Source organism: Vigna angularis, chromosome 4 (genome assembly GCF_016808095.1).
Source record: "Vigna angularis cultivar LongXiaoDou No.4 chromosome 4, ASM1680809v1, whole genome shotgun sequence".
Classification (NCBI taxonomy): domain Eukaryota; kingdom Viridiplantae; phylum Streptophyta; class Magnoliopsida; order Fabales; family Fabaceae; genus Vigna; species Vigna angularis.
Genome location: NC_068973.1, coordinates 5,031,378 through 5,057,908, shown reverse-complemented (window position 1 = coordinate 5,057,908; position 26,531 = coordinate 5,031,378). Strand labels below are relative to the sequence as shown.

The 26,531-nt window shown below is 31.3% G+C and overlaps 3 protein-coding genes across 6 annotated transcripts; 1 reads left to right on the top strand and 2 right to left on the bottom strand.

The window, feature by feature from the left end:
* The first annotated feature begins 368 nt into the window (after window positions 1-368).
* LOC108319482 (lysine-specific demethylase JMJ18) lies at window positions 369-8,704 on the top strand. The gene is made up of 12 exons (XM_017550642.2): window positions 369-892; window positions 1,093-1,174; window positions 1,774-1,845; window positions 2,187-2,264; window positions 2,359-2,874; window positions 2,969-3,190; window positions 3,636-3,797; window positions 5,311-5,676; window positions 5,818-6,886; window positions 6,981-7,084; window positions 7,591-7,788; window positions 8,055-8,704. Exons 2-12 carry the CDS (start codon window positions 1,133-1,135, stop codon window positions 8,361-8,363), a joined length of 3,138 nt encoding a protein of 1,045 aa, XP_017406131.1. The 5' UTR covers window positions 369-892; window positions 1,093-1,132; the 3' UTR covers window positions 8,364-8,704.
* A 2,385-nt stretch (window positions 8,705-11,089) lies between these two features.
* LOC108319451 (FAS1 domain-containing protein SELMODRAFT_448915) lies at window positions 11,090-11,707 on the bottom strand. Its single transcript, XM_017550592.1, has one exon. The coding sequence runs from the start codon at window positions 11,705-11,707 to the stop codon at window positions 11,090-11,092; it is 618 nt and encodes a 205-aa protein (XP_017406081.1).
* A 1,463-nt stretch (window positions 11,708-13,170) lies between these two features.
* On the bottom strand, window positions 13,171-20,727 carry LOC108319483 (gamma-soluble NSF attachment protein). Of its 4 annotated transcripts, none has more exons than XM_052876309.1 (10): window positions 20,571-20,727; window positions 20,040-20,107; window positions 19,854-19,938; window positions 19,556-19,714; window positions 18,130-18,267; window positions 16,029-16,107; window positions 14,784-14,863; window positions 14,367-14,496; window positions 13,851-13,992; window positions 13,171-13,442 (listed from the first exon to the last, which is right to left on the bottom strand). In XM_052876309.1, the coding sequence occupies exons 1-10, from the start codon at window positions 20,615-20,617 to the stop codon at window positions 13,435-13,437; spliced, it is 936 nt and encodes a 311-aa protein (XP_052732269.1). In that variant the 5' UTR covers window positions 20,618-20,727; the 3' UTR covers window positions 13,171-13,434. The 4 variants fall into 4 exon arrangements, with proteins under 4 accessions (XP_052732269.1, XP_052732271.1, XP_017406132.1 ...); XM_052876311.1 differs by lacking the exon at window positions 20,571-20,727 and adding an exon at window positions 20,427-20,512; XM_052876310.1 differs by lacking the exon at window positions 13,171-13,442 and adding an exon at window positions 13,490-13,799 and having other exon boundaries at window positions 13,899-13,992.
* Between the last annotated feature and the right edge of the window lie 5,804 nt (window positions 20,728-26,531).

The window sequence follows — 26,531 nt, the reverse complement described above, 5'->3', positions numbered from 1 at the left end:
AGTTATTAGATGGTAAAAGATTTTGTAATATTATAACTAACATAACAATTTATCTTGATAAAATATTTAATCTTATTTCAAATGCACATTAATTACTTATTTGGTCTTTATAGATATGCAATTTTGATCTATTGATTCCTAATAGATATTACATAATATTTTAATATCTTTTAATTTTTAAACCATCATTTGTAATTTTTGAGCTTTTATAATCTAGATTTGTAGAGAGAAAAAAAAATAAATAAAGAATTTGATAATATATTTTAAAGATATAAAAAACTGTTATAACAAGAGGAGTAGATTACTTAAGAAGCAAAGACACCTTTCAAAGAAGGATCTTCACCTCTCTCTTTCTCTCTGCCGTATGTACAGTTTTATATATTTATTTTTTTAGAGGCTATACTATATATTTTCTTCACAAAAATAATAAAAATGGTTTTGGTTTTAGTAAAATAATAAAGGGAATTGAATAGAATATTTTGAAAAGTATTGGGATTTTACTTTTTGTTGAGGAGATATATCTTGCTCATTATTTCTTTTTATTAATTATTAATTTGATAGTTTTGTTTCCCAGTCCACCTGTCAAAATAAATTAAAGGAAATTACTGAGTCAATTGTTGTTTCTGTTTCTCCTTTTAATTTTGTTGTCTTCATCTTGTGGGAACTGTTTGAATTTTTGAGCATTTGATTTGATTCCAAAATTCATAGGATTTTGTACTATTTTACATTTGTAGGTAATTGTTAAGGGGTTTCACAGAAATTTGCATACACATGCAAATTGAATTTGCATTTAGGTTTTCTTCACTGTGTTGATCTCTAAAGGAATTTCTAGTTTAATTCATTTGTACGCAATCACAACGTGAAAGGAACGAACTATCTTTTGCTGCATTGGGTGAGTATTTTGATGTTCTGCATTTGTTCTTCTTTTTTCCCCTTTTAATTTTCTTTTTTATTCCTTTTTACTGTTTTTTAACGTTTTTTTTTCTTCTGTCAGTTGGTTTGCTTGTAGAGAAGTAGAAAACTGTTTCTGGGTTATCCCCTTGATCTTTTTGTGAACTGTAATGAAAAAGGGGTATCTGGTTTTTGTTGCAGGCATTATTATTCATTTGGCCTTTTCATAATATTGCACTCAATGGAGCAGTTGAAATTGGCTACAAATTCTGACGCCAAAGAGGTAAGATTTCCAAACCCTAGCAATGTATCTCACGTCTTTGTTTTTGAAGCCTGTTTGGAATATTTTATTATCCTGCCTCTCTGTTCGAATCTTCTATTCTGGTTTTACGGATCACAGTTGTTGGTGATCTTATTATCATTGTTTTTTTCTTTTCTTATTCTACTTATGACATTGTTGGTTCACTTGTGAGAACTATTGTTGTTCAACACTTCTAGTTTAGTTGATGAAGTAACTTCTGCTGATCAGAAGGATGGTTTAAATTTTTAATTTCCTTTTATTGTAATTGCTTAACGTCTTTCTGTACCCTGACCTTTAATATGTATTTGTAAGGTATATGGTTTCTTTCTTTCATGGAGTTAGGGAATATTAGAAATTTTTTTATCAAGTGATGATAACTAGTACTGTCTCTGTTTAGGTTTTTGGAATTGCATACACCAGTGTTATTGTTTTTTTAAACTGTCACACCTGATTGTACCAAGTTCCTTGGCAATATTTGGATCGTAACATTATTAGTTATAATTTGATTAAATTCATTGTTTACCTTGATTAATTTTAGTGGGGCTGCTAGTTTTAACAACTTTATCAATCATATTTTTCAGGATAACCCTTTGGGGAACAAGCCAAAAAATAGCAATGCACTTGAGTCTTCTGACAGTCTGAGAAATAGAAAGGTATGCAATATGGTCCTACACTGTGAGACTGCATGATGCTTTGATGGTCCATGAACAATACTTTGTTTTTTCCTTGCCATTCTTTTGAGCTATCTATACTTGTCTAGATAATAACGAGGCGAGTCTAACTTGAATAATCTGATACCCGTCTTATTGAAAGTGTAATGAAATATCAATTAAGTCAATGACCACATTCAGTGTTTCAAACATATTTCCTGTAGTATTGAGGAAAATAGTGCAATGAAAGCCCAACATTAGTGACTATATTATCTAAGAGAGTGAGGGAGAAAGATTTGTTTTTCTTTATATTCATAAATTGGATTTTTGTTGCTATGTTGCAGATATCAGCTCGATGGGATCCAGTTGGAGCATGTCGGCCAATAATTGAAGAAGCGCCTGTTTTTTATCCGACTATTGAAGTACTTGTTACTATTAGAGTCGTCTTCATATTTCTTGTATACTAATACTGTATTTTGAGTAATTTGATTTCTTATTATTAATCTTTTTAATTAGGAATTTGAAGACACTCTCAGTTACATAGCAAAGATACGACCCCTAGCTGAGCACCATGGCATATGTAGGATTGTTCCTCCGGCTTGTTGGGCTCCACCTTGTCCACTTAAGGAGAAAGATCTATGGGAAAATGCTGAATTTCCCACCCGTATTCAGCAAATTGATTTGCTTCAAAATAGGGAACCTATGAAGAAAAAATGTAGGGGAAGGAAGCGAAAACGTAGAAGGCTCTCCAGAACAGGCACATGTAGGAGGAAGCCTGCCAATGCAGCTTCTCATGCTAAGAATGCTTCTGATTCTGAAGAGAAATTTGGGTTCCAGTCAGGATCAGACTTCACGCTTAAAGACTTTCAGCAATATGCTGATTATTTTAAGGAATGCTATTTTGGGTTGAAAGATGCTGATAGAGACAGAACAGTTGGTGACAGTAACCATCAGAAGAGATGGGAGCCCTCTGAGGAAGAAATTGAAGGTGAATACTGGCGAATAGTTGAGCAACCAAGTGATGAGGTTGAGGTATTAATCATTGTCCATTGACTACTATATTAGTCTTTATTGCCACAGAACTGTGCAAACAATATATTTGTTACTGTGTGATATTGTTTTGTAGGTGTATTATGGAGCTGACTTGGAAACTGGAGCACTTGGAAGTGGTTTTCCTAAGGCATCATCCATAACAACGAGTGACTCAGCTCAATATGCCCTGTCTGGTTGGAATCTGAACAATTTCGCCCGACTGCCAGGTTCTGTACTAAGCTACGAAGGAAGCGACATATCAGGAGTTCTAGTGCCATGGCTGTATGTTGGCATGTGTTTTTCATCATTTTGCTGGGTAAGTAGTGAGAGTTTTTTCCAACTCTGAATGTTTTAATAAGGTGAAGTGTTAAGACATGAGATGGAATGTTGCGAGTTTTATGTCATGATCTGTCGTGAAAAGTTTAAGTAATTTTCATGAAAGTTTGCTTAACTTTTTATCATCTTTTATTTGGTTTGGGTCACTTCTCATTTATTTAAAGGTGACAAAATAAAAAAGTAGTAGTAGAGAATGGTGTGGGTTGCCACATGCTTCTTCATCATTAAATTATCTAATTTAATAGAATACTAAGAATGTTTACACTTGCAATATTTTGAATTCTACTTATGTTGATATATTTGACATGTTGAACAATAAATCTACTAACCTGTCTTGATCTTGAATTTTGCATTTCTTTCCTTTTAATTCCTAACTGTTTACATTAAAGCTAACACATTGTTGTCATTTCTGCTTCTTGGAACAGCATGTTGAGGATCATCACCTTTATTCACTAAACTATTTGCACTGGGGTGACCCTAAAGTATGGTATGGTGTACCTGGAAGCCATGCACCAGCCTTGGAAAATGCAATGAGGAAACACTTGCCTGATTTATTTGAGGAACAACCACATCTACTAAATGAACTGGTATAATCTATTGCTTGTACTTTCTTTGTTGCATTCACTCGTTGACCATTGTATGTTAAGTCATTTTTACTGTTTCTATGGAGAAGAAGTATTTTAGAGGTACACACATGTGTACTATATATAGTAACTTATTAAAGTACAATGGGAATCAGTCTTGAATGCTTCAAATCCCTAATTATAATAACGAACATCTTACAGCTATAAGATGTGCCTGTTCTAATTTGACCATGTGTGAAATAGGCTATATAACACACTCATCCTCTAGGTGGAACATATGTCATGTGGACTATGTTGTTACGGGTATATGCAGCCCAAGAACCTCAAAAGGACTTAGCAAACAGACCATCCAGCTTATTGCTGGAATTAACAAAATTGGTTGTGATTTCACTGGCAAACACCTTTTCTCTAACGAAGTTACAATAGATCTCTCTATGCATTGGATCCTTTCATGGGAACTGAGTTTGGTGTAATGTTGAGTCCAACTAGATTGTCATAGATAAGGTTCGTCCCCTAGATGTTTACCAAATTTAGCTATTGGAGTTGTTGGCTAAGTCGCATAAGCTCTCATGCAGCTATTTCCATAACACAGAATTCTACTGTGTGGATTATGTTGTGTTTATTGCTCTTCCACGAGGATAGGTTTCCCTAAGCAATAACATAATCTTGAAGTGGGTCTTCTGCTAGGGTTATCTAGCCCAATCAACACCCGAGGAACTATTTATCTTTGCATACCAACTCATCTAAATGACTATCACAAGAGGCATTCAAAAATTGACAACACACACCATAGTTATAGTTTGCTTATGTTAGGTTTAGTGATGATGAGATGCATGCTAATCGGCACACTGTAAGATGCCTTTATAGGTATAAATATTAAGTGAAACTGAGGAAATATGGTAATTATGTTTTAATTTTTGGGTATATGAGAAACTGAGTCACTATACTCCAGGAACTAAAATTCAACTGCTAGCATGTGTAGGAAAAAGTGGTGAATGAGAATAGGCATTGCCTATCTTAATGACTTTACAGTTCCTTGTAATCAATATCCTTTATTGAATATAGTAAAACTAGGTATAGGATTAATCTCCCTTATGTAGAAAATACACACAGGGAATGTATTTATAATAATGAGAATATGGGCTAAGCCCAAATATGAATGAATATGTAAAAATAACATATTAACATATGGACTATGTTTCTCTAATTAACATAAAATGCAATATATCTAACATCTTTCATGATGTATTCTTTTATGCCACTAATTTTCAGCTCTATTATTGTTGCAGTGATGCTAATTCTTATTGATCTGTGTTGTTCTGTTTGTAGCCTTTCACTCCTTACATGATGGGATGAATGTTGTCAGTTATATTTTTACTAATAATTATCATTTTGTTCATCTCCAGATTTTCTTCATTGCATTTGTTCAGTTTTTAGCATTCTATGTACACAACATAGCTTGTAAGTTTGGCAAAGTACTATAATTCTAATGGTTTTGATTTTCATCTTTGAGCAGGTTACCCAATTTTCTCCTTCTATTCTTAAATCTGAGGGAGTACCTGTGTATCGCACAGTCCAGCATTCTGGGGAGTTTGTTATTACCTTTCCGAGGGCATATCATTCTGGCTTTAATTGTGGCTTCAACTGTGCAGAGGCAGTGAATGTGGCTCCTATTGATTGGTTAATGCATGGACAGAATGCTGTTGAGATTTACAGTTCACAATGCCGTAAGACATCGTTGTCCCATGACAAGCTGTTATTTGGATCAGCACTGGAAGGTGTACGGGCCAGTACAGAGATAGCTCTTGGAAAGGAATCTCCGAAAAATTTGAAATGGAGGAGTGTCTGTGGGAAAGATGGAGATCTTACCAAGGCAATTAAGGTAAATAACTCTTTCACCCTCCTCCATTTGATCTTATCATCTTCCACAAATTCTGGAAGCTCCATGAAGTTTGGTTTATTTTACAGTTTTTGCTACCATGCAAATATTTTTATCCTGTACTTATTTTCTCTATTACCGTAGGCAAGGATAAAGATGGAAGATGAAAGGCTAGATTGTCTTCCAACTCATCTTAAGTTGCTCAAGATGAACAGTGACTTTGATTTGTACACGGAAAGAGAATGCTTCTCTTGCTTCTATGACTTGCACTTATCTGCTGTAGGTTGTGAGTGCTCTCCTGACAGATATTCTTGTCTTAAGCATGCTAATTTGTTCTGCTCATGCGCAATGGAGAAAAGATTTGTTCTGCTACGATATACTAGAAATGAGCTAACTAAACTGCTTGAAGCATTAGAAGGAGAGTCACATGCTATTAAGGTGTGGGCAAATAAAAACTGTGGAATGGTTTCTGCCAATGCCAATGAGGTTTGCATAGATAAATCAGATGTTGAGAAAGATATCTACAAAACCAAGAATTGTGAAGAAATAGATAGCTTAACTGGCTGTGAAGGAACCAAGGATAGGTCAAATTTAAACACACCAAGTAGTCCTAATAGTCATATTACTTCTGATATAGTGCAGTCTGAGTCTCACCCTGTAACTTCTAGTGCAGCATATGACAGTATAGATAGTCATAACGACAATAACAGTGATAAAAAATTTGTCACAGACAAGGAATATAAAATGGATCAGGATGGTTATCTGGATTTGAATCTTGATGTTTTCTCTGGTGAAAATGAAAATCATGTGCTGGATATTGCGGATAACCATCACAGCGAAGGTGTTTCAGAAGAGGAAAAAGTATGCTGTTCAGAAGCCAAAAAGGAAGAAGACAGCATGGAACTTGGTGGTGAGGGTAACTTATCAAACTCGACTTCTGTTCTAAACACAGATTTTTCGTCAAGTTCAATGGGCAATCACAATTATTGTACATTTGATGGTGGAAAATTTGAGCTGGATCTGCAAACAGATTCTAGGAAGCTTCACAACAATCTATCCAAAACAGGAGCCATAGACACCACAGATACTCAAATGGATTTGACAGACGAAAGCTGCTTGGTGCGGATGTTTGGTACTTCTGTCGAGCCTGTAAGTTTGGGATCTGTTGTTCATGGAAAGCTGTGGTGCAGTAAGCGTGCGATATATCCAAAGGGTATGTACATGTTCTTTTCTGGGTCATATTTTACCTTCGATTGTTTGTTTTTAAAAAGTGACTTAAATTGCTGCTTTTTGGTATGCTTTTGAAGGCTTCAAGAGTAGAGTTCTCTTCTTTAGCATTCTTGATCCAACGATAATCTGTAGCTATATTTCTGAAGTCATTGATGCTGGATTTCTTGGACCCCTTTTCAAGGTATCATTGCTGACCTATGTTTTAGGTTTGAAAACAAAATATATCGGCAGTTACTGTTCCTTTATAATACAATGATCCATATAGTTTACATTTTCAGATGCCCATTTCGCTATGCATTTTGGCCTTAATATTAATTAAACACACAGTTTCGTAGTCTCCAGTGTAGATTCAACATGAATAATTTGATATAGGAAGATCTTTTTTTCCTATGTACTTTTTGCCATATTAAATAAAGGTTTCCCTCGTCTTGAAATATATTGTATGGGTTGCTTTATGTATTGGTGGGATAAACCCTGTGGCCGCTAATTTTTCCATGATTAGATGTTAAATTTAGTGGCATCATGGTCTCAAATTATTGAATCTGATAAATAGTGATAATATTTTTTTTCTTTAGGTTAAGAAACTCAATCACATTACTATATATCACTAGTTAGTTAACTATATCCGAGTCTTAAATGATTTAAATTGATGTGTATTTCTATCTTGTTCCATCAAATGTATTTCAGGTTACCATGGAAGAATGTCCAAATGAGGCTTTCACAGATACCTCATCAGATAATTGCTGGGAATCAGTTCTGAAGAGATTACATCATGAAATCAAGAGGCGTAGGAGTCTAGGTGAACTAGAACTTCCTAACTTAAAGCTCCTGAGAAGCATTAATGGTCATAGAATGTTTGGCTTCCTTTTACCATCTATTATTCAGGTAATATAGCACACGAATCCTATATTTTAGCCCAACTTGAGATAACACCAATATCTTCTAGGTGTAGTTTATTATCTTTGCATAATTCAAATTACTTTACCAAATTGTGTTGAACTAAATTAACATAGCTTACTATGGGCAATTTTGTTGAATAATACCGAATTAATTTGGAGACAATTTGGTAAAAATTGACTCGTATAGAATGTTCCTCTGGAATTATGTTCTTGCTTCTGATGTTCTATTACATCTTCTTGACACTTTCTCAGGCCATCGAAGTTCAAGATCCCTGTCATATGTGTGTAGAGTACTGGAATCACAAAGTTGCTCCTTCAGGCAGTGTTGTTGATAACTTGACCTACGGTTCCAGAAGCCCTTTTGGTGATATCAATACCAAAATTTTTGGTATCAATTTGATTAAGCGTAACTTTTTTGAAGAGATGAAACAAATACTACAAAGGGCAAGTCCTGATGAGTTAAGCACACTGCATAAGTTACTCAGCTCTGATGCATGGTACTGTGAGTGGAAAGTGACATTGATGGCACTGATGGATGAGATCCGGAAAGCTTGTCAATGAGAAATGAAGATCTCAATTCTTTGAGTCTGGATAGATATATTTGATTTAGTCATAATAGTTAGATCCATTCTTTCAGAGAAAAATTAAACTGAAGAGTTTTGTGGGTGAAGAGGAGATAAATTTTTGCTACTTGCCCTTCATCAGTGACCTATACACATGGACAAAGCCATTGACCCATTTTCCAACATTCGTATACAATTTTCCTTTTAAGGTCTACCATTAGCTGTAGCTGCATTTAGGTTTACATTATATTCCTTTTCTCTCAAAATTTCTGTACATACTAAGAAAAAATGCTGGTGTTACAATAAATGATAAAAGGTTGGGAAAAATTCATGGGGACATTTGGTGCTCAAGTCCAATTGCTTCAGCTCAAAATTTTGAATGTATGATTGTAGTCTCAAGTAAACGGAATTAGTAAATCCTTACATCTTAGAACCCAAAGGGGGTGCTTTAAATATGACAGAATCTTGTGTTTAATAAACTGCAGGTTCGAGATTTCATTCGTCTCTAGCTGATAGACAGATTGAATTTCATGTCTCAATTTTTTTCATACTTGGAATCAAACTTCTATTATTGGATTGTGGAAAACTAAATATTTCCCTTCTATCAAACGCAACTTAAATAAAATGGTTTTGCATAAAACTTAGATTTTATTTTTATTTTATTTTGAATTAAAATTAACAATAATAAATTTTTATTGAGTGTTTTCACTTGACCAAGAAACTAACTCGTGTTTATTGAGTATTTAGCATGATCATCTATTTTGATTATTTATAAAGATGGACAAATCCTGAGTCCGAGCATAATTCCAAAATGAACAAATCTTGTTTAATTTTAGGATTGTTCTACTTTTTTTCTTTATTTTATTAAAACAATTAGAGAAAGACAAAAAAAAAATAGAATAACCTTTTATAGACAATTGTCTTTATTTGTCCATCTTCGTAATTTACTTAAAATATATCTATTTATGTAAAATATGTAAATAATTACATCATTATAGTAAGAAAAACTACAACAATATCACATAAATTCAATTTCTTACTATATTACACATATCTGGATATAAATTTGCATCCGACTGACACAGAAGAAATTAAAAGATTAAATAAATATAAATTTTGAAATATTAAATTTGAACTATATTGTCGTATTGTATTCAAAACTAATTTAGGTCCACTTTCTCTTTTATTCTAAGTTTTTCAATTAATTAAATGGGATTGGCAGAATAATATGCAATCGAGATAAGGATTATAATTGAGATTATGTCCAACTAAACACGAATATGGAAACATTGGATTCACTTTATTAAACATGTATCAAATACTAAATAAATATTAGTGATTGGATTGTCTACAAACACATTACACAACATTCTTTAAAGAATTCATTGAGAGTTTTAAATCTAAGTGCTTGGATAATTATATATTTTTAATATTAATGTGTGGTTTTAAGTAAAATTTTATTATGCTTAGATTTTGGTTTGGATGGTCTAAAGACATCTCATATTTTCTTAGTAAATTTAGAAAAAATTTATATAATGTGTGAAATTGTTAGATAACATAGCTTTAAAGAACAATTTAAATGTTATCGAAGAAAATAAATAGCTATTTGGAAGGAAAACAAATTGTGGATTATATATATATATATATATATATATATATATATATATATATATATATATATATATATATATAAAGTTTTATCTTATAGATCAACAGTGACATCGGATTGATTAATTATCCAAAATGTTTTACATATTATCAAAAGCAAAAATTAAGAAAAAAATACGAAAATATTAAAATCAGAATTCATTGCCTTTATTTATCAAGTGTATTAAAATTTAAATAAGTTAAATATTTACAAGGTAGTAAATACAATAGAGAAAACATCTTAAAATTCAAAAATAATAAAGTTATTATTTTAAAATATGAATTGAAAGTAGCTTGTAAAAGATATCAATTAATAAGGTGAGCACCCTCTCCATTCGATAATTGAATCAAGTCGAATTTTTTATGTTAGACTTGAATTGTGAAAAAAAATAATTTGTTGTTAGAAGTTGACTTATTTATTTAAGAAAACATAGTTAAAAACTTATGTTTGTGCTGCTAAAAAATAAATTCTGTAATTTATCTCATTTATTATAGATTAACTATTTTTTTTATTTTTTGTAAAAAAAATAATTTATCAGCGTAACTTAGTAAGTATTTGAGTATAACACATTTAACTAATGATGAAAAAAACGTAATTATGAAAAATTCGAAAATTACAAACTATCTCATTTTCGTAATTAAAATATATATATATATATATATATATATATATATATATCTCATTTACTATTACACATGATAAAGATCAATAAAAGCTTCGTCATCAATCTTTTGTCGAAAATTTATTTTTATGCTAAAGAAACTAATAGCGGTCTTATTTAGATAAATTGAAATAATTTATTATTAAATTAAAAAAATTGAAAAAGTAAATTACTTAACAATCCTTAGTTTCAATTTTGAATGCTAAAAGTACGAGAGAACAAGGGAAGTGGGACCCACAAAAAAAAAAGTAGTGCATGCAGAACTAAAGAAACGAAGACGTAATTTGTAATGGAAATCTGAAAAAACGTAAGAAAGTTTCTTGAAATTAGTAAGAAATGTTGTTCATCAGAGAAGTAGAAATCGAAGAAACTAACCGTTTGGCGTAAGATGTTATCATAGTTTTCGAAAGCTCACTCAATTTCTTGAATATTCTTGAAATCGATAGATTGAAAAACCTTGGCATAGTAGCAGTGGAAGAACGAAGGAGAAGAGGGGTAGCATAACGACGCCGTTGAGGCGGGAGCCGGAGGAGGACGCGCCTGAGTTCCAGAAGGAGTCGACGGAGTGGCCAGCGGGGGGAGGAGGCGAGGGCGGGAGGCCGTCGCCGAAGAGAGAGTAGTCGAGGAAGGACTGGACGCCGTGGACGGCGAGGGAAGGGGTGGAGAAGAGGTCGGGGTGGGTGAGGGGAGTGTGGTCGAGGGAGAAGTTGGCGGGGGAGTTGTCGGTGACGGAGATGGTTTTGGCGGCGAGGAGGGTAGGGAGGCGGGCGCGGCGGGGCAGGAGGAGGAGGTCGGAAAAGGGGAGGCGCTGGGGGACGACGTGATAGGGGAGTAGGAGGGGATCCGGCGGAGGACTGTCGAGGGCGGCGTCGCGTGGGATGAAGAGGGTGGCGCTGAGCGGAAGGAGGGTGCCGTTGGCGGAGGAGAGGATGGAGACCCAGGCGCTGAAGTCGGTTGCACCTATAAGCGCATCGAGAATGTTGTTGATTTGTTGTGTTGGTGGAGAGGGTGTTGAAGATGTGGGGTCCACCATTATTAGAATGAGGATGAAGAAGATGAGCTTTTGCATGATTGTGAGGAAGATGGTGTTTCTTGGAAAAGAAGAAAGAATAAGGGTTTTTCATTAACCATTTAATCATATTTATCAATAAATCTCTGTTTAGTTCCCTTAACAAAAATGGAGCACTCAATTTCTGTATGTATTTCATTCTATTTTTTCCCACAAATAGTTAATACTTTTAGCAAGAATTAAATGCAACTTCTTAGATACTTCTTTATTTTTTCTATCCATCTTAGCAATTTTCCTTATAATATAAACTTATGGTAAAATCAAATGTAAGTTAAGGAAGTGAAATAATCATTCTAATTGAAAAATAATAATAAATGCCTAAAAAACTTTATCTACCTTTTTCTTTCTTATTTTTCTCTACTGTATCTGTTTTTATCACTTATATAATTATATTTCAATGAACGTACTCGAGTGTCTTTTCTTTTATTTTCTAAGGGATGGATTGAGTTCATTTTGGTATTTAGTTTTTTTAACTACTTTCTATATACCTACACTTATATAAAGAACGATTTTTTATATACTCTTTTTTATGTTCACTTCCTTTTTGTTCTTTTTATTTAAATTCAGCTGACTTTTTAAATTTAACTGTTTTTTTTTTAATTTAACTATTTTTAAAAATTAAATATATAAAAATCATCTATTAAATAAATAAAAATTATTTACAGAATAAATAAAAATTATCTATAATTAAATTGTAAAAATTATTTATATTTATTTTTATAATTATAATTTTATTATTTTTGTTATAAAAAAATAACACATGCATTACATAAATAGAATGTTAATTTTTAATGTGTTAACTTCATTTCAGGAAGTTATAACTTTATTTGTCGATTAAGAATTGGTAGAAATGTAAAGATGGGTTGAAGTCATGGGTAAACTCGCTTAACCTATTGAAATATGACAAGGTTGAATTAGCTTTCAACTTAAATAACCATACTCACATAATTCATCAAATCAAGGCGTTAAGAAAAGCTTGAATTAGGTTAATCCAACATATTGTATTCTTCCATATATTATTTAGCTAAACACGTTCAGCTATACATTGTTTTGTCTTCCAAAAAAGACTAATAGTTACCAATTATACCTTATTAAAACTTAGAACAAAAACAAACTAAATTTTATTAATTGAATAACCCAAAACATAATTTGGTCAATCAATTTTGCAAAGGATTGAATTGTTATTTAAACAAACTAATCACTTAAAAACTCTGTAAGAAAGGTGACACATCTCATCATTGATTGAATTCACATCAATTACTTTCTCTAATAAAATATGAGATTTAAAGTTTCAATTTATAAATTCATCTTAGTATTGTAATTAAATGATTTAATCTTTCTATCAGATTAAATCTATTAAAGTGACATTGAGTGGTCAGATGTCTAATTTGAAGTATTAACATCACACGTATAAATAAAAAAGCATGTGAAAAAAAAAATAGCTCTCCTCTTATTACCTGCACTGCATTACACGCAAGAAAACAAAATATTTTTATACAAAAACCAATATATACTGATCAATTCAATTTACTCGTCAAATTGAAATAGGTTCATCAACACTCCTATAAATAAACACATATAAGAACACAACCAGAGTTTAAGTCAGATCGTCTTCATCGAGGTCATCTTCTTCAGCAGCATTCTTAGCCTTTAATGCATTCACGTCACCTGTTGGAAGTTTCCTCGCAAGCCTAATGATCTGCAGACAATGCACTCCAAAGTGTCATGAAAAGTTAAGTCCACATACATAAACTCCATCAATAAAAGTAATAGCATCAGTAGCTACTGGTTAAAGATTGTGTATGTCGCATAAAATTTGCAAGCAGTTGATAATGGCAAAAATAGGATGTCAAACAAGGGGCAGGTTAAAAAAGAGGACAGGTGAAAGCATAGAAAGAAACAACAACAGCTGAAACCATGAGAAGCTTCATGAAAAGTAATGTTTTCTTGTTATGAAGATGGCCACTGAACTGACAGATTGTGTGAACCAGTACGAGAAGAAATGTTGAACTGAGTCATCATCAAAGTAGTTTACAGATGCATTGTGCTCCATGGGCTATAGGAGGATACAGATAGAGTGAAGAAAGAAACAATGTTCAGGACGTACAATAAATAAACTGAGGAGACTCAGGTTGTATGTCAAGAACCGAGGCACCTTGGAACATAGGACGGCCGTATTCCTCAGAATTGCGAGAGTAGACAACAGGTATCAGCTGTTTCCCCCATACATTTACTTTGGCTCTGGTAACCTGGTTGATATAAAACTAGTTGTCTTTCCCCCTTTTACAATTTACTTTGGATCTGGTAATTTGGTTATGCTATCAAACAAGTCTAACGACATACTGTTACCACGAATTATACATTCAAGGGTTAAGAGATTTTAAGCAAAGTAATGTACGGGGCAACAAGATCATCAAGTTACTATAGCAGGTAACCCTTGAAACCAACCGGAAAATAAAAAAACTGGATTAAATCTGGGATTTATTTAATTTATGGATTCAATAAAAGGAAAACCTAGCATCAAGACAACAAGCCCTCAAGTTTCTACGGCTAGATTGTATTCATTATGTTTTACATTCACTTAACTCTTGTTCCATAAGAACTCATGTACTAAATCACTTACCACATGGTCAAGATGTGAAATACCACTCGACTGAGCAATACGTTTGATTTCTTCAACATCCCCATCTGTGTAGGCAGCAAGTAGCTTGCTAGCACAACGATTCTGGTCACTTCTGAGAAAAGCATCAACCCTAGAGACACCACAAACATTTATTATGCCCTTTAGTCATCAATTTAATCATTTTCAAAATAGCTCAGGATAATAACAAAAAGGTCTCCATTTTTTAAAAGCAGAAACTTTACCGTGTGAGTTATGCTAGGAACTAGAAAAACTTAGTGGAAATAAAAAGAAAAAAAAAAAAACAATAGCAGGGACACCAACAAAAACAATGATGACAAATTCAAAGCTATAATGATCCATATCACACTGTTTGAGTTTGCAGCCACTTAGCAGAATTACAAGGAGTCAGAAACTTACTGAGAACAGTCATTATAGCACTTCTCAGCTTGCTTAAAGTCATCAGCATAAAGGTAGATAACAATTGCACTGAGATACGCCTGCAATATGACAAGGAACATGAGAAGTTTATCACAAATTAATACATTCGAAATTCTACCTTCTACTGTCTGACACAACTCTCTTATTTCTAGCCTTGGACCTGGCCACATAAACATGTGGAATAAAACCAAGCACAACAGGAAGAGTTTCAAAGAAATAATTTAGTCAACAATATTCAAACAAAGGAAGCTAATCCGTTGCCTTCAACTTGCATCAAAGTTTCCAAGTGCTAATTTGTATGTTCTTAATACAAGCAGAATGATGAATTACAGTGCCCGCTGCTCTGATTCTAGATATTTATCATACATCATGCAGTGCAGTTCTGGAGAATCTAAAAGATTATAACAGTGCTAAGCACATTTCATGGTAGAGTATAACTGTGTCCAGACTAAGGAACATGAAATTTAGCCTCAGATTTTATTAGTGAAAGGATTAACTTGGAGAGGTGAACCTAAAAAGAAACACAATGCATGCAATCTAAACATCAGCTATTAGTCCAAAACCAACTTGGTGTAAAAAATTTAAAATATTATTTTACTTAGCTTGTTTTCAGTCTTCTTTTTTGTTTCCCTTTAAGGTTCATTTGACCCAATTTTTTGACGTTAAATCCACTTTTAAGTTCTCTAAAAATTGTTCGACAAACTTTTAAGGCTGCCTAACTTCTTTTAGGTTTTGTTCACTTGAATGAATTTGGGGGAGAGTGATTGAATGAATTTGAGAGGATTTGAAAATAATTTTTTTTTTTGTTTATTTGAATGGATTTGGATGGATTTGGAAATAATTTTGTTTAATCTGTCACATCAATCAAATCCTATATTAATTCTCACAAACGTTGCTTCCAAATTCACTTTCGCTTACCTCAAAATTCACTCAAATAAACAACAACAAAATTTATCTTCAAATCCTCTCAAATCCACTCAATCACCTCTCCTAAATCCATTCAAGTGAACAAAGGGTTAAGGAGGAAAAATGCCAGCTAAACACACTCTTAAACTTTATTTCGGTTGTCTTCTTTTTCTCTCAAGGATTTCTTATTCTCATACTTACAAGGTTCCAGCATATCTGTTCAGAAGGCCTCTCTATTACCAGTTATTTTCTTTTTGAAATCTCTGATGATAAGATATGATTTATGATACAGAATACAAGAATAAAAATATTCCAAACCTTGCTCTGGCTATTGGTAGCATTACACTTGTCAGCTGCCAAGCCCAATCTCAACATGAAAGATGCTGCATCTGTATATCTGTGCATTAAGAAAACAAACCCAACAAAATATGCAAGTCAAAATAGAAGAATTGAAATGTTCAGAATTTGCACTAATGAAAATCTCTGTATTAACATTATGCAAAAAGCATCAATTTAGCTTCCAAAAGTAGTGGTTTCTGCCTAACTGGTTGACATATTTCTTTTTATACAAAAAGAAAAAAAGAGAAGGTTTTCTATAAGAATCCCTCCTGGGATGAAAAAAGGGGAAAATCAACCAATAGAGTTTCCCAATCCCTATCTATAAGGGACGCCCCTATTAGAAGATCACAAACTTTACATCAACTCGAAACCAAATGACTAATCTTCTCCTAGAGAAATTACTCATTCAAAGAAATCTCGATAAAAGATGTGCACACACATAGCCAACTGCCCCAAACATTAGCATAAATTTCATATTTACCCAAAAAATTGCTTCTTTACTTCTACCAAAACAAGAAAAGGTAATTAACAAGAGCTGGTCCAAGAATCTAGAGCTCATCCTAAACTCCAAAAAACTCAAAGTGCCAAAAAAAGTGTTGAACAAAGAAACAACTATAGAAAAGAGAAAAACAATATGCAAGTGCATAAAGAAAACAATAAGCTTAAGGTAGGAAGAAATGCGTTTTGTGACCTCCTTTGAATGCAAGATAACACTTGAGAATTAAACGGTAAAATAATTCTAGAGGGCTTGATTGATCCCTCTCATAATCTTTTATTTATAAGAATAAATTGATACAAAAGTACATGATAAATAGGGTAACCCTAGACACAATATAATCATGATAAATAGGATAATCCTAGACACAATATAATCATGATAAATAGGGTAACCCTTGACACAATATAATCATGATAAATTAGGATAAATATCCTAACAATAACCATTCAACTCTTTCATAAACTATTTTTACATCCCAATAGTATGTTGTGGGTGTCAGATGTGCTTGGTGTGGTTAAACAAACTTCTAGTCTTCTTGATTTGCTGTTTTTCATGTTATTTTAGTAAATGTCTTAGATTAGATATTGATTACTTGTTTCAGTTGGGTGTGAATTCAAAAAATAGAGGTGGCCCTCAGCTTAGTTGAAACCAGAGTCTATCTTGTGAAAAATCTTCACGTCTCACAAGTTTTTTTTTTTTTTTTGTGATAAAATGTCTTCATTCTAGACAGATTTAGAATTCAGTTATAATAAGTCTTCTTTTAATCAGTGATTTTTAGAATGAAGAATTTGAGAAGACAAACATTTTGTTTAATTTGCACTCTGCAATACATTTTGAGGTATCACCAAAACCAACCACCATAGAATTCCTAAGTAAGCTTTTCCCTTCTATTTAGTTTAACATCATCTCAGCAGTCAACTGTTATCAAGAACAAAGTGCTTTCTTGGCTACAAATTTATCATTCGTTAGTCTAAAATTTGTGTTGTTCCTTCCCGAATATACAATGAAGCCCTTAAGCCTCCAATTACTAACTCGGCATTGCAATTCACAGCACCCAAACTGCCAAATTGTCCCCATTATGGTCCTTTATCATCACATCATTGCTAGAAAGTGATTGGAAGCCTTACATACTTAGAAACTCCAATTCACCTGCTCTCCAGACCCCAACTTTTGGGCCTTAAATTATTTATCATTCTATTTCAATTTGATTACAACATCTCAATCACATTTATAATACATCACATGCAACAAGTTGAACATTAATAGGCATGAAATTAACAGAATGTAAATATAAACATTTCTGCAGGATAATGACATTTATGGACATGCTAGATAAAGCAGATGCAAAGAGCCTTTTACCTGAGGATCTTGTAGAGTAGGCTCCTCGTTTAATGAAATAGTAAACTCGTTACATTGTGCTTTTTAAGAGTCAATTATAATATTCAACTTATGTTGTGTCAACAATGCCAACATACAAAAGTAAAACAAATCAATGAAAAAACAGTGGAAGATAAGTTTCCTTCATAGTCTAAGTACCATCAAAATGTAATGCCTCAACTTTTAAGTTCTAATAAAACTTACTTTTGAAGTTTTATATAAACATTAGCAGCAGCACGATATAGGTCAAAGGCCATTTGTTCTCTTCCATCGTCTTCAAGAGCTGTACAAGCATCTGTATATAGCTGAATCGCTTCTTCAGGCATGCTATCTTCCAAAGCACTACAGAGAATGGGAAGGTATTATGAAATGTATTGATAGTGATGAAATGATATATATAGACAGTCATACAGTATTGTATATACAGACGTAGTATATGCATTGATTAGTGTTTCTTTACATACACCATCTCCATTCTGCTGAACTGCAGTACATAATGAGATAAATATGATATGAAAGCCATTATGTGTTAAATTTAGCAGACTTGTACGCATGACTTCTAATATTTTCTATTGCCTCCAACTAAGGTTTTGCTTTCAGTAGCCATTCACTGAAAAAAACTATTGATGTCAACTCTTCCTTAGTAGAAAGATAAGGTATTAAAGAGAAAAGGGGAAGGAACATGGCTATGTTTAAAACAGAAGGAAACATGTTGAGAACTTGAAAAAATCATGAAAGTAGAACCAATATCATATCTGAAATGGAAGCCCTTTAGACACAGTCACAGCAGCTCACCAAAGAGAGGCCACATAAAAATTCATCCCAAAGCAATCCAGATGGGATAGAAGCAGATTTTCAAAAGTGACTAACGCTTTATGAATTAAACATTTTTAGCCTTCTATATAAACAACTAAAAAAATGTATCAAAGGACTCTAAAATACACACTATCTTAGAAAGTAAACTTTATGTATACCTCAACATCACAAAACCAACTTGTGAGATAAGGTTTGCACCCACTTATATAATATAATTTGCTCATATTTCTGGGGAATGTGGAACCTCCAACACATCTTCTTACACAGAAAACTAAACATCTCAAGCATAGGACTACATATTTGTCAATGGTCTAACAATAGGCACAACAGACGTTGCTAGAACAGGCTGTAATATCATATTTAAAAGTGGATTTTATGTTTAACTCAGTCTCATAAAACCAACTTAAAAAGTGATACTTGCTCCCACTTATATAACTATGTAAGAAAATAAAGAATTTACCAATAACAATCACACCGATTACGTTTTCATCTCCTTTATTTATGATGATCAAATTCTTTGAAATAAAGAAATAAATATGTTAAAAATATTTTCTCTTAATCACTATGGAGATGTTGAGGATATTTTTATCTTCATAATCCGCTATTTACAACACACTACAACAATGTTTTAGCTTCCTATATCTTCACAAGGGATAGACGTAAGCTACTGTGTACCACTCATTAGGGCTTCCACATTATGAATTTCATAAGAAGTTGGTGGCAAGTTAGTTAACAATAATAAAAACAATAACAACTAAAATAAAGCATAGAATTTTGTTGCAAAGCAACGGGGTAAAGGAAACAATCTATTTACCGGGCTGCCTTTGCAAGGGCATCTGATGCAGGTTGTGGTCTCCCACACTCCATGTACAATTCAGATGCCTTTCGATAGAAGTCCCCAACTTCCTGCCAATTACTTAGATCCTTTCCCAAAGCTGCGGCAGATTCCATGTGCTTAGCTGCATCCCAAGGTCTGGTTTACTTGTCAAGGAAAGACATAGAGACAGATTAACATAGTGAATCTAATAACACTCTATAGTATAGTAATATTTTTTTCTCCTTTATGGAACAAAAGGAAGAAGGAAACCATAAATCATATGATATAAGGATACGATGAAAGCATCTCTTGTCCTTTTGAAGCTTTCTCATATGCTATTTTGGCTTTCTCATGGTTCCTGGCAACTCGAAACCCATTAGCTGAAACAGAAAGAGTTTATCAGATTCCCATCAACCAATCTTGTCTCCAAAATTTCCTTTAGCACCAAGAATCAAATATTAAGGAAGCTTGAATACTTTACCTGCCTGCTCATAAAGAGCAGTAGCACTTTTCCAATCCGCACTCCACCTCGTGAGACTGAGTGTTGTTCTGCAATGAAAAATAAATATAAGGTAGCATACATGAAAAAAAAAACGTAAGTACAATGCCCTGGAATCAACGGGCTTAATCACAAATAAATCATATTGAGAATAAGAAGTACAGTGAAGTGAGAGCTTATTCATTCACACAACTTAAAAACAGAATCAAATTAATGAAATCCACAAGCACAAAGGCACTCGATCGATACCAATGTCATTACCAGTATGATTTCAACATCATTAGGACAAATCAACCTAAGAAACAGAAATTGTGTGCTGCTGTTAAAACAACTTGTTTGATAAAAATTAAAAAAAAAAACATGGATTACATAAGATTGGTGCAGAGAAAACCCAGACGATTCAAAATTTAAACCTATCAGCAGCGAAATCGACAATGCATTTGAAAATGAAATTGCTAAATTGATTTGAAGAGAAAAGAAGGAAAAGAGAATGGAAAGAGAAGATGAACATACAGCTTATCAGCTTTGGCTAGCAACTTGTTGGGATCAGAAGCCGCCATGGTTGGTCGATTGCGTGCTTGTGTGCGTCTTCTGCAGTCCCTCCGATTCAAGTGTGCGAGCGAACTCACCCTGCTAACACGCTTCTTTGGGTCCACCCACAACTTACCACGTGGCTCGTAATTAAATAAACAAAAATAAAATATTGAGCTCTTCGGTCCTATAACAGTTTAACAAATTTCATGCAGAAAAAGAAAAATTTAACAAATTTTGTTAAGACAATTTAACCAATTAAATATTTAATTATTACTATTTCATTCTTTAAATGTGTAAGTTAATGAGAATATAAAAGAACCAAAATAATATGATTTAGTCCTTGTTGTGTAAGAAGAATAATTGATTTCTAAACTTTACAATTCATCCTCATATCCACCGTACTAAAATATAAATTAGTGCCAAAGTAGATGTCCAACATTACAATTTAATGACAAAACGATTTCCAAGAATTTAACAATGAGATACACTTTTAAGGACTAAATCAAATTTGTTGAATTTTTAAAATCTAATATACCACTAGTTTGTATATTTAGATGGTGATTTATTATTTATTATTTTACATTATTATTTAATTAACAAGTAAGCTGGACTTACGTGATAAAAAAAGATTTAGTTTTACAGTAAGTTAGATTTATTATATTATGATAGGTTTTCGCTATGAATACTTGTCATAAAAAGTTTTGTATACTAGTAATTGATAAACTATGAGAATTATATTTATGTAATATTTTTTATAAAAATAAAATTCAAAATTACGTTATAGTTTACATAAATTATAAGGATTAAATATGTTTTTATTCTTTAACATTCAATAAAAATTAAAATTAGTTCTTTTAAAATTTTGAACTAATTTAGTTTCTTATTTTTAACATTTAACATGAATTTAACCTTTTAAACCAAATTTTATTAAATTTATTTGAAGTTTCAAATGTGTTCAACTAACATTGAGAGAAAAAATGTATCAAACAATATAATAGAGATGTCACTTTTCTTTTTAACCCCAAAGGACCTTTTTTATAATAAGTCCATTTTTTCTGACCCACCACTGAGGAGGTTTTTCTAAAGTCCCTATCCTAAAATTATATGAAATATTTTTAAAACATCAAATAAAGTTAACAAAAGTTTATTAAAATAATTAAATTCACAGATCTTTAAAGTTGAGAGACTAATTTGGATCAAAATTTTAAAAATGAATTAATTTTAATTTTCACTTAAAAATAAAAGAACAAAAACATATTTAATCTAAATTATAATTAACCCTTACAATAATAATATTTGTAATAATAATAATAATAATAGTTTTTTAACTTAATTTCTACTAATCCCATTTTATTTCAGTATATTTTTATCAATTTTAACTTTTTTAATTATTCACATTTTATTTTAACATAATTTACACTAATTATATTTTATTTTAAATTACTTTTATGAACAAAGATAAAATGATAATCATCTAAATTTTTTTAATTTATCAAACTCATCACATAATTCATTAACTTTCATATATATTTTCTCCCATTTTCTTTGTTTCTTATCATATTTTTCTTAATCCAAACTTACTTTTACCTTTTTCTCCTTTCAAATTCATTTTTCTAAACTTATTTTAGAAACAAATTAAGCTTAACTGACAAAAAATAATGTTAAAAAAATGTAGTAAATACACTCTCATATTAAGTTCTTTCTTAAAACTATTTTGTTAAAAAGTTATCATCATAAGAACTAATTTAACATTTAATTATACTTTTATAACTAATTTGGCACTAAATAATAAATTTTGAGACCATTTTATACTTTTACATGTTTAAAATAAATAAAAATATAGTACTTTGTTTTGATGTTTTTATAACACTTTTGTTAATTACAAAAACTCGTTTTATTGAAAGAATTATAATGTATAACTATAACACTTTTAAAATGCACCTAATATGTAACTTGTTAATTTCGTCCTTCTAAAAATTTAAGTTGGTGTAATTTAGGAAAAAATTATACATACGTAAGCACGTGTATATATATATATATATATATATATATATATATATATTAAGTCAAACTCATGAGTAGCACAATCCTAAAAAGTAGGTAGCAAGTAGAAATAGCATGAAAGATGAATCTCAAGAAGAAAAAACCTATTTTACCCTCAACATTTCTTTGTGGAGAAAAAAACCATCTTCATGTTATACTCTTGGTCTCCTATAAATCCCAGTTTCATTGAAACGTACATGAACTCAAACATCACATCATGACTTTCAATTTCACCAACCTTCAACTGATGATCACCTTTGCTCTTGTGCTACTCTACACCAACATTCAGATTTCATTTGCAAGTCGCTGCTTGTTACTGCATAAAAACAAGCTTCCAACAGATCTACCTTCGTTTCCACCACTATTCTCAAAGTCTATAATTGAAAATGTTCCCAACCCTTTATTACCAACAATACCGTCATTTCAACAACCAGTTGGTGTGCTTCTCAACCCTCCTGCATTTTCACTTCCAATGTTGCCACCTCTCCCCAAATTGCCTCCTTTGCCATCTCTTCCTCTTGTGCCTTTACCACCAATTATGCCTTGCTCTCGTTTTTCACCATCAAGATCTTCTTCTTCTGCCTTGCTTCAACCAATCCCACAGGGAGAAAATGTTGCAAAGCCATGAAATCCAACTTCAGCTAATTAAACTCATTGGTGAAAGTAAATTAAAGAAACGGTTAATGGTAGCAAAAAGCTTACTACAATTACTTTACCATTATTTTTTATGTGATTATTCTCTTATTAAATATGTCATCTTTGTCTATTTGCAGTGATCTGACATTTGTAAGATGACTACATCTTACAAATAATTACGCGTTATTAAATGATTTAATTTTTATATTTTGTCAAAATGATTATTTTTGTTAATTTAACACGTAACATACGAAAATTACCATGACAAATTAAGGAAATATAAAAACAGTATATTAAAATAAATCATGAATTAGTTTAAAATAAAATAAAAATAACAGTATATATATGTGGTATGTAGAATTCAATATCTTAATAATCTCGTAATTCAGAATTACATTGGGAGATTAAAGGTTTATTTTAAAATAAAATAAATATAATTATGATTTTCAAGATATTTCAACCATTTACTAACCAAGCACAGAGGGTTTTCTGTCTCTAACTCAGTCTTCATTACTCTCTTTACTAATGCTTCAGTTCTGTCTAACAGACAAAATAACTATACTCAAATCAGAACCTTTTAATAATTTTATTAAGATAAGATGCTTATTAACAAAAGTATTGCATAACTTTTTATTTTTCAAAAGTTTTAAAACAAAAATACTGAAAAGCAGTGTAATTTTAAAACATATAAGAATTTTTTTTTTAACCATGGTAGTTTATAATTGATCCATTATAATTAATCCATTTTACGAATATATCATCAAATTGTTAAAAAAATTGTTAAAATATCATAATTTATTTGAGAACTTATTATAGGGACCGTTCCCATCGTTATTCTTGGCAAATGAGTAGGGTTAAATATTAAGAACTTAAAAAAAAGAGATTAATTATAAACTTCATAAATAAATTAAAAGAAATATGATAAAGCCAACACATAAACAGAAACATGTTTTATTCAAAAGACATGAACACATAAAACTGAAACATGGTTTGTTCAACACACGTGCTCTATTCTGAAAATAACAGACATAAACCAAAACACAGACACCATGCACACAATTGCTTAAAAACATATGAAGGAAGTAGATTTCCATGCATAATCAGGTAGGTGGAGAAGGTGCAGAAAAGTGAGCACGATGAGGGATTGGTACAGGAGGAAGTGGAAGTGAAGGTCCTGGCCATGGTAACCCTGGAACGTTTGGTGATGGAAGTGGAAGCGATGGAGGTGGGAATGGAAGAGGAGGAAGTGGAATTATGGGTGGAAAAACCTGGTTTTTATCATTTTTTTCTTCTTTCTTTTCCACTTTGTAGTTGCTTGTTCCATATGCTTCTACTATGTCATGATTTTCTCTATTTTCATCACTAGTATTACTCTTGAGATTCCTTGCACTACTTGGAACAACTTCACTGTTCATCACTGCAACCAAACAGAACAAAAGCACAAGATTAGAGGCCATTTTCAAAACTGGCTTTGGTGAGTTGTGTTGCTATAGAGAACATGTTATAGAGGCATATATATATGTAAGAAAAAGTAAGTTAAATAATAAAATTGTTACTTTTAAAAGAGTTAAATGATTTTATTTCTCTAAATAGCGGATTTTAATTATTATAGCTTTTTGTTGAAGTTTTTTTTTTGTTTCTTATCTTTAATATTACATGACTAGATAATTGAGTAAATTTAACCTTATTGTTAATTATTTTTAAAATTTTATTTTCATTAGTTGTTAATGAAAACATATAATAGTTTTCCTTAAAGAATTTATTGACTGTGGCAGAAGAAACTCATATTAAAATGTTCAATGTTATCCATGTACATTTAATAATAAGTAGTGAATATTGATAATTGCATGCACGTTATAAGAGAGAATCAATTGACACGATAACACCATTCTGAAGGTTGCTGAAGAACCTAGATGGTTGAGAAGAATGCCACGGTGAGGACACAAATTCACTCATCATAATTAATTAATTCTTTAAGAAAACTAGTGTTTATGTATTCTTTTTGTTAAATATATTTTTAGTAAATTAAATAAAATTGAAATTAATTTTTTTCAAAATTTTAGATTAATTTTTTTTTAGAATTACATAAATTTAATTTTTTTAATTAAATTTAATTATAAGTTTATTTGATGTCTCAAATATATTTTTAATTAATATTAAAATAAAAAATTGTTAAACTGTGTAAACAAAAATATCATGTATTTAAAATATTAAATAAATTTAACAGAATTTAATATAATTAAATTCATTTTTTTAAAATTGAGGAATTAAATTGAACTAAAATTTTGAGATGGAATAATTTCAATTTTTCCTAATATTTATCCTGTATTTCATAAACTATAAAATAAATAAATAAATAATGTAAATTTTAGCTTTTAAAAATCTTTTAAACAAATATTTAATAAATACTATAAAAACAGGTATATTGGCATGTCCGCCCTTAATTATTTGAGACGTCTGTTATGAATAAAATTGTGACAAGATTGAAGTCTTAAAGTACATAATTGTTAACACCCAATTTTGTCCGGGTAATTTTTAATAAAAAATATATACTTCTTTCCTTTTTATGATGTTTACTTCATTTTATTTCACTTGGTTTTATCGATTATTATGTTTGAATTGATTTTATTTTGATGAGATTTTATTTTATATGATTTAATTTTATTTTGTTAGATCTTATATGATTTTATTTTATTTGGTTTTATGTGATTTTTTTTTAATTATATTTTATGTTATGTTGTTTAATTGGGTCTAATTTTATTTAATTTTATTTGTATTTTTATGTGATCTTAGATTTTTTTTTTACGTTTTTTCTTTATTTATGGAATGATTTGATTTGATATTTATTTTGTGGATAGCATGTAATTTTATTTGATTTGGTTTAATGCGGTTTAATTTTATTTGATTTGTTTCAAATTTACTTTATTTGATTTTGTCTTCCTTATTTGGATTTATTTCATGTAATTTTATTGTATGTGATTTCATGTGATCTTGTTTCTGTTATTTGTTTTTAGTTTTAGTTAATTTTGTTTGTTTTAAAACTTACTTTATTTTATGATTTTTATTTCTATTTTAGTTTTATTTATCTTAATTTGTTTTATTTATGGAATTAGTTGATTTTGATTAATATGATTTAATTTGGTAGTGATTTTATTTGAATTAAGATTCCAATGTGTCTTCTGTTGATAATCTTCCTATTGCACCTTTAGACATTGCTCCTTTCCAATTATTCTCCAACGTGCCAGCCATTCATTGTTCTCT

Excerpts from the sequence above, each read along its gene's own strand:
- LOC108319482 (XM_017550642.2), top strand. The coding sequence starts at position 1,133 with ATGGAGCAGTTGAAATTGGCTACAAATTCTGACGCCAAAGAG. Across the intron at positions 5,677-5,817 it reads ATCTTACCAAGGCAATTAAG|GCAAGGATAAAGATGGAAGA; the intron begins GTAAATAACTCT and ends CTATTACCGTAG. Across the intron at positions 6,887-6,980 it reads GCGTGCGATATATCCAAAGG|GCTTCAAGAGTAGAGTTCTC; the intron begins GTATGTACATGT and ends ATGCTTTTGAAG.
- LOC108319451 (XM_017550592.1), bottom strand. The coding sequence starts at position 11,707 with ATGGTGGACCCCACATCTTCAACACCCTCTCCACCAACACAACAAATC.
- LOC108319483 (XM_052876309.1), bottom strand. The coding sequence starts at position 20,617 with ATGGCGGCTTCTGATCCCAACAAGTTGCTAGCCAAAGCTGATAAGCT. Across the intron at positions 19,939-20,039 it reads TGCTCTTTATGAGCAGGCAG|CTAATGGGTTTCGAGTTGCC; the intron begins GTAAAGTATTCA and ends TTTCTGTTTCAG. Across the intron at positions 18,268-19,555 it reads GCCCTTGCAAAGGCAGCCCG|TGCTTTGGAAGATAGCATGC; the intron begins GTAAATAGATTG and ends CATTCTCTGTAG.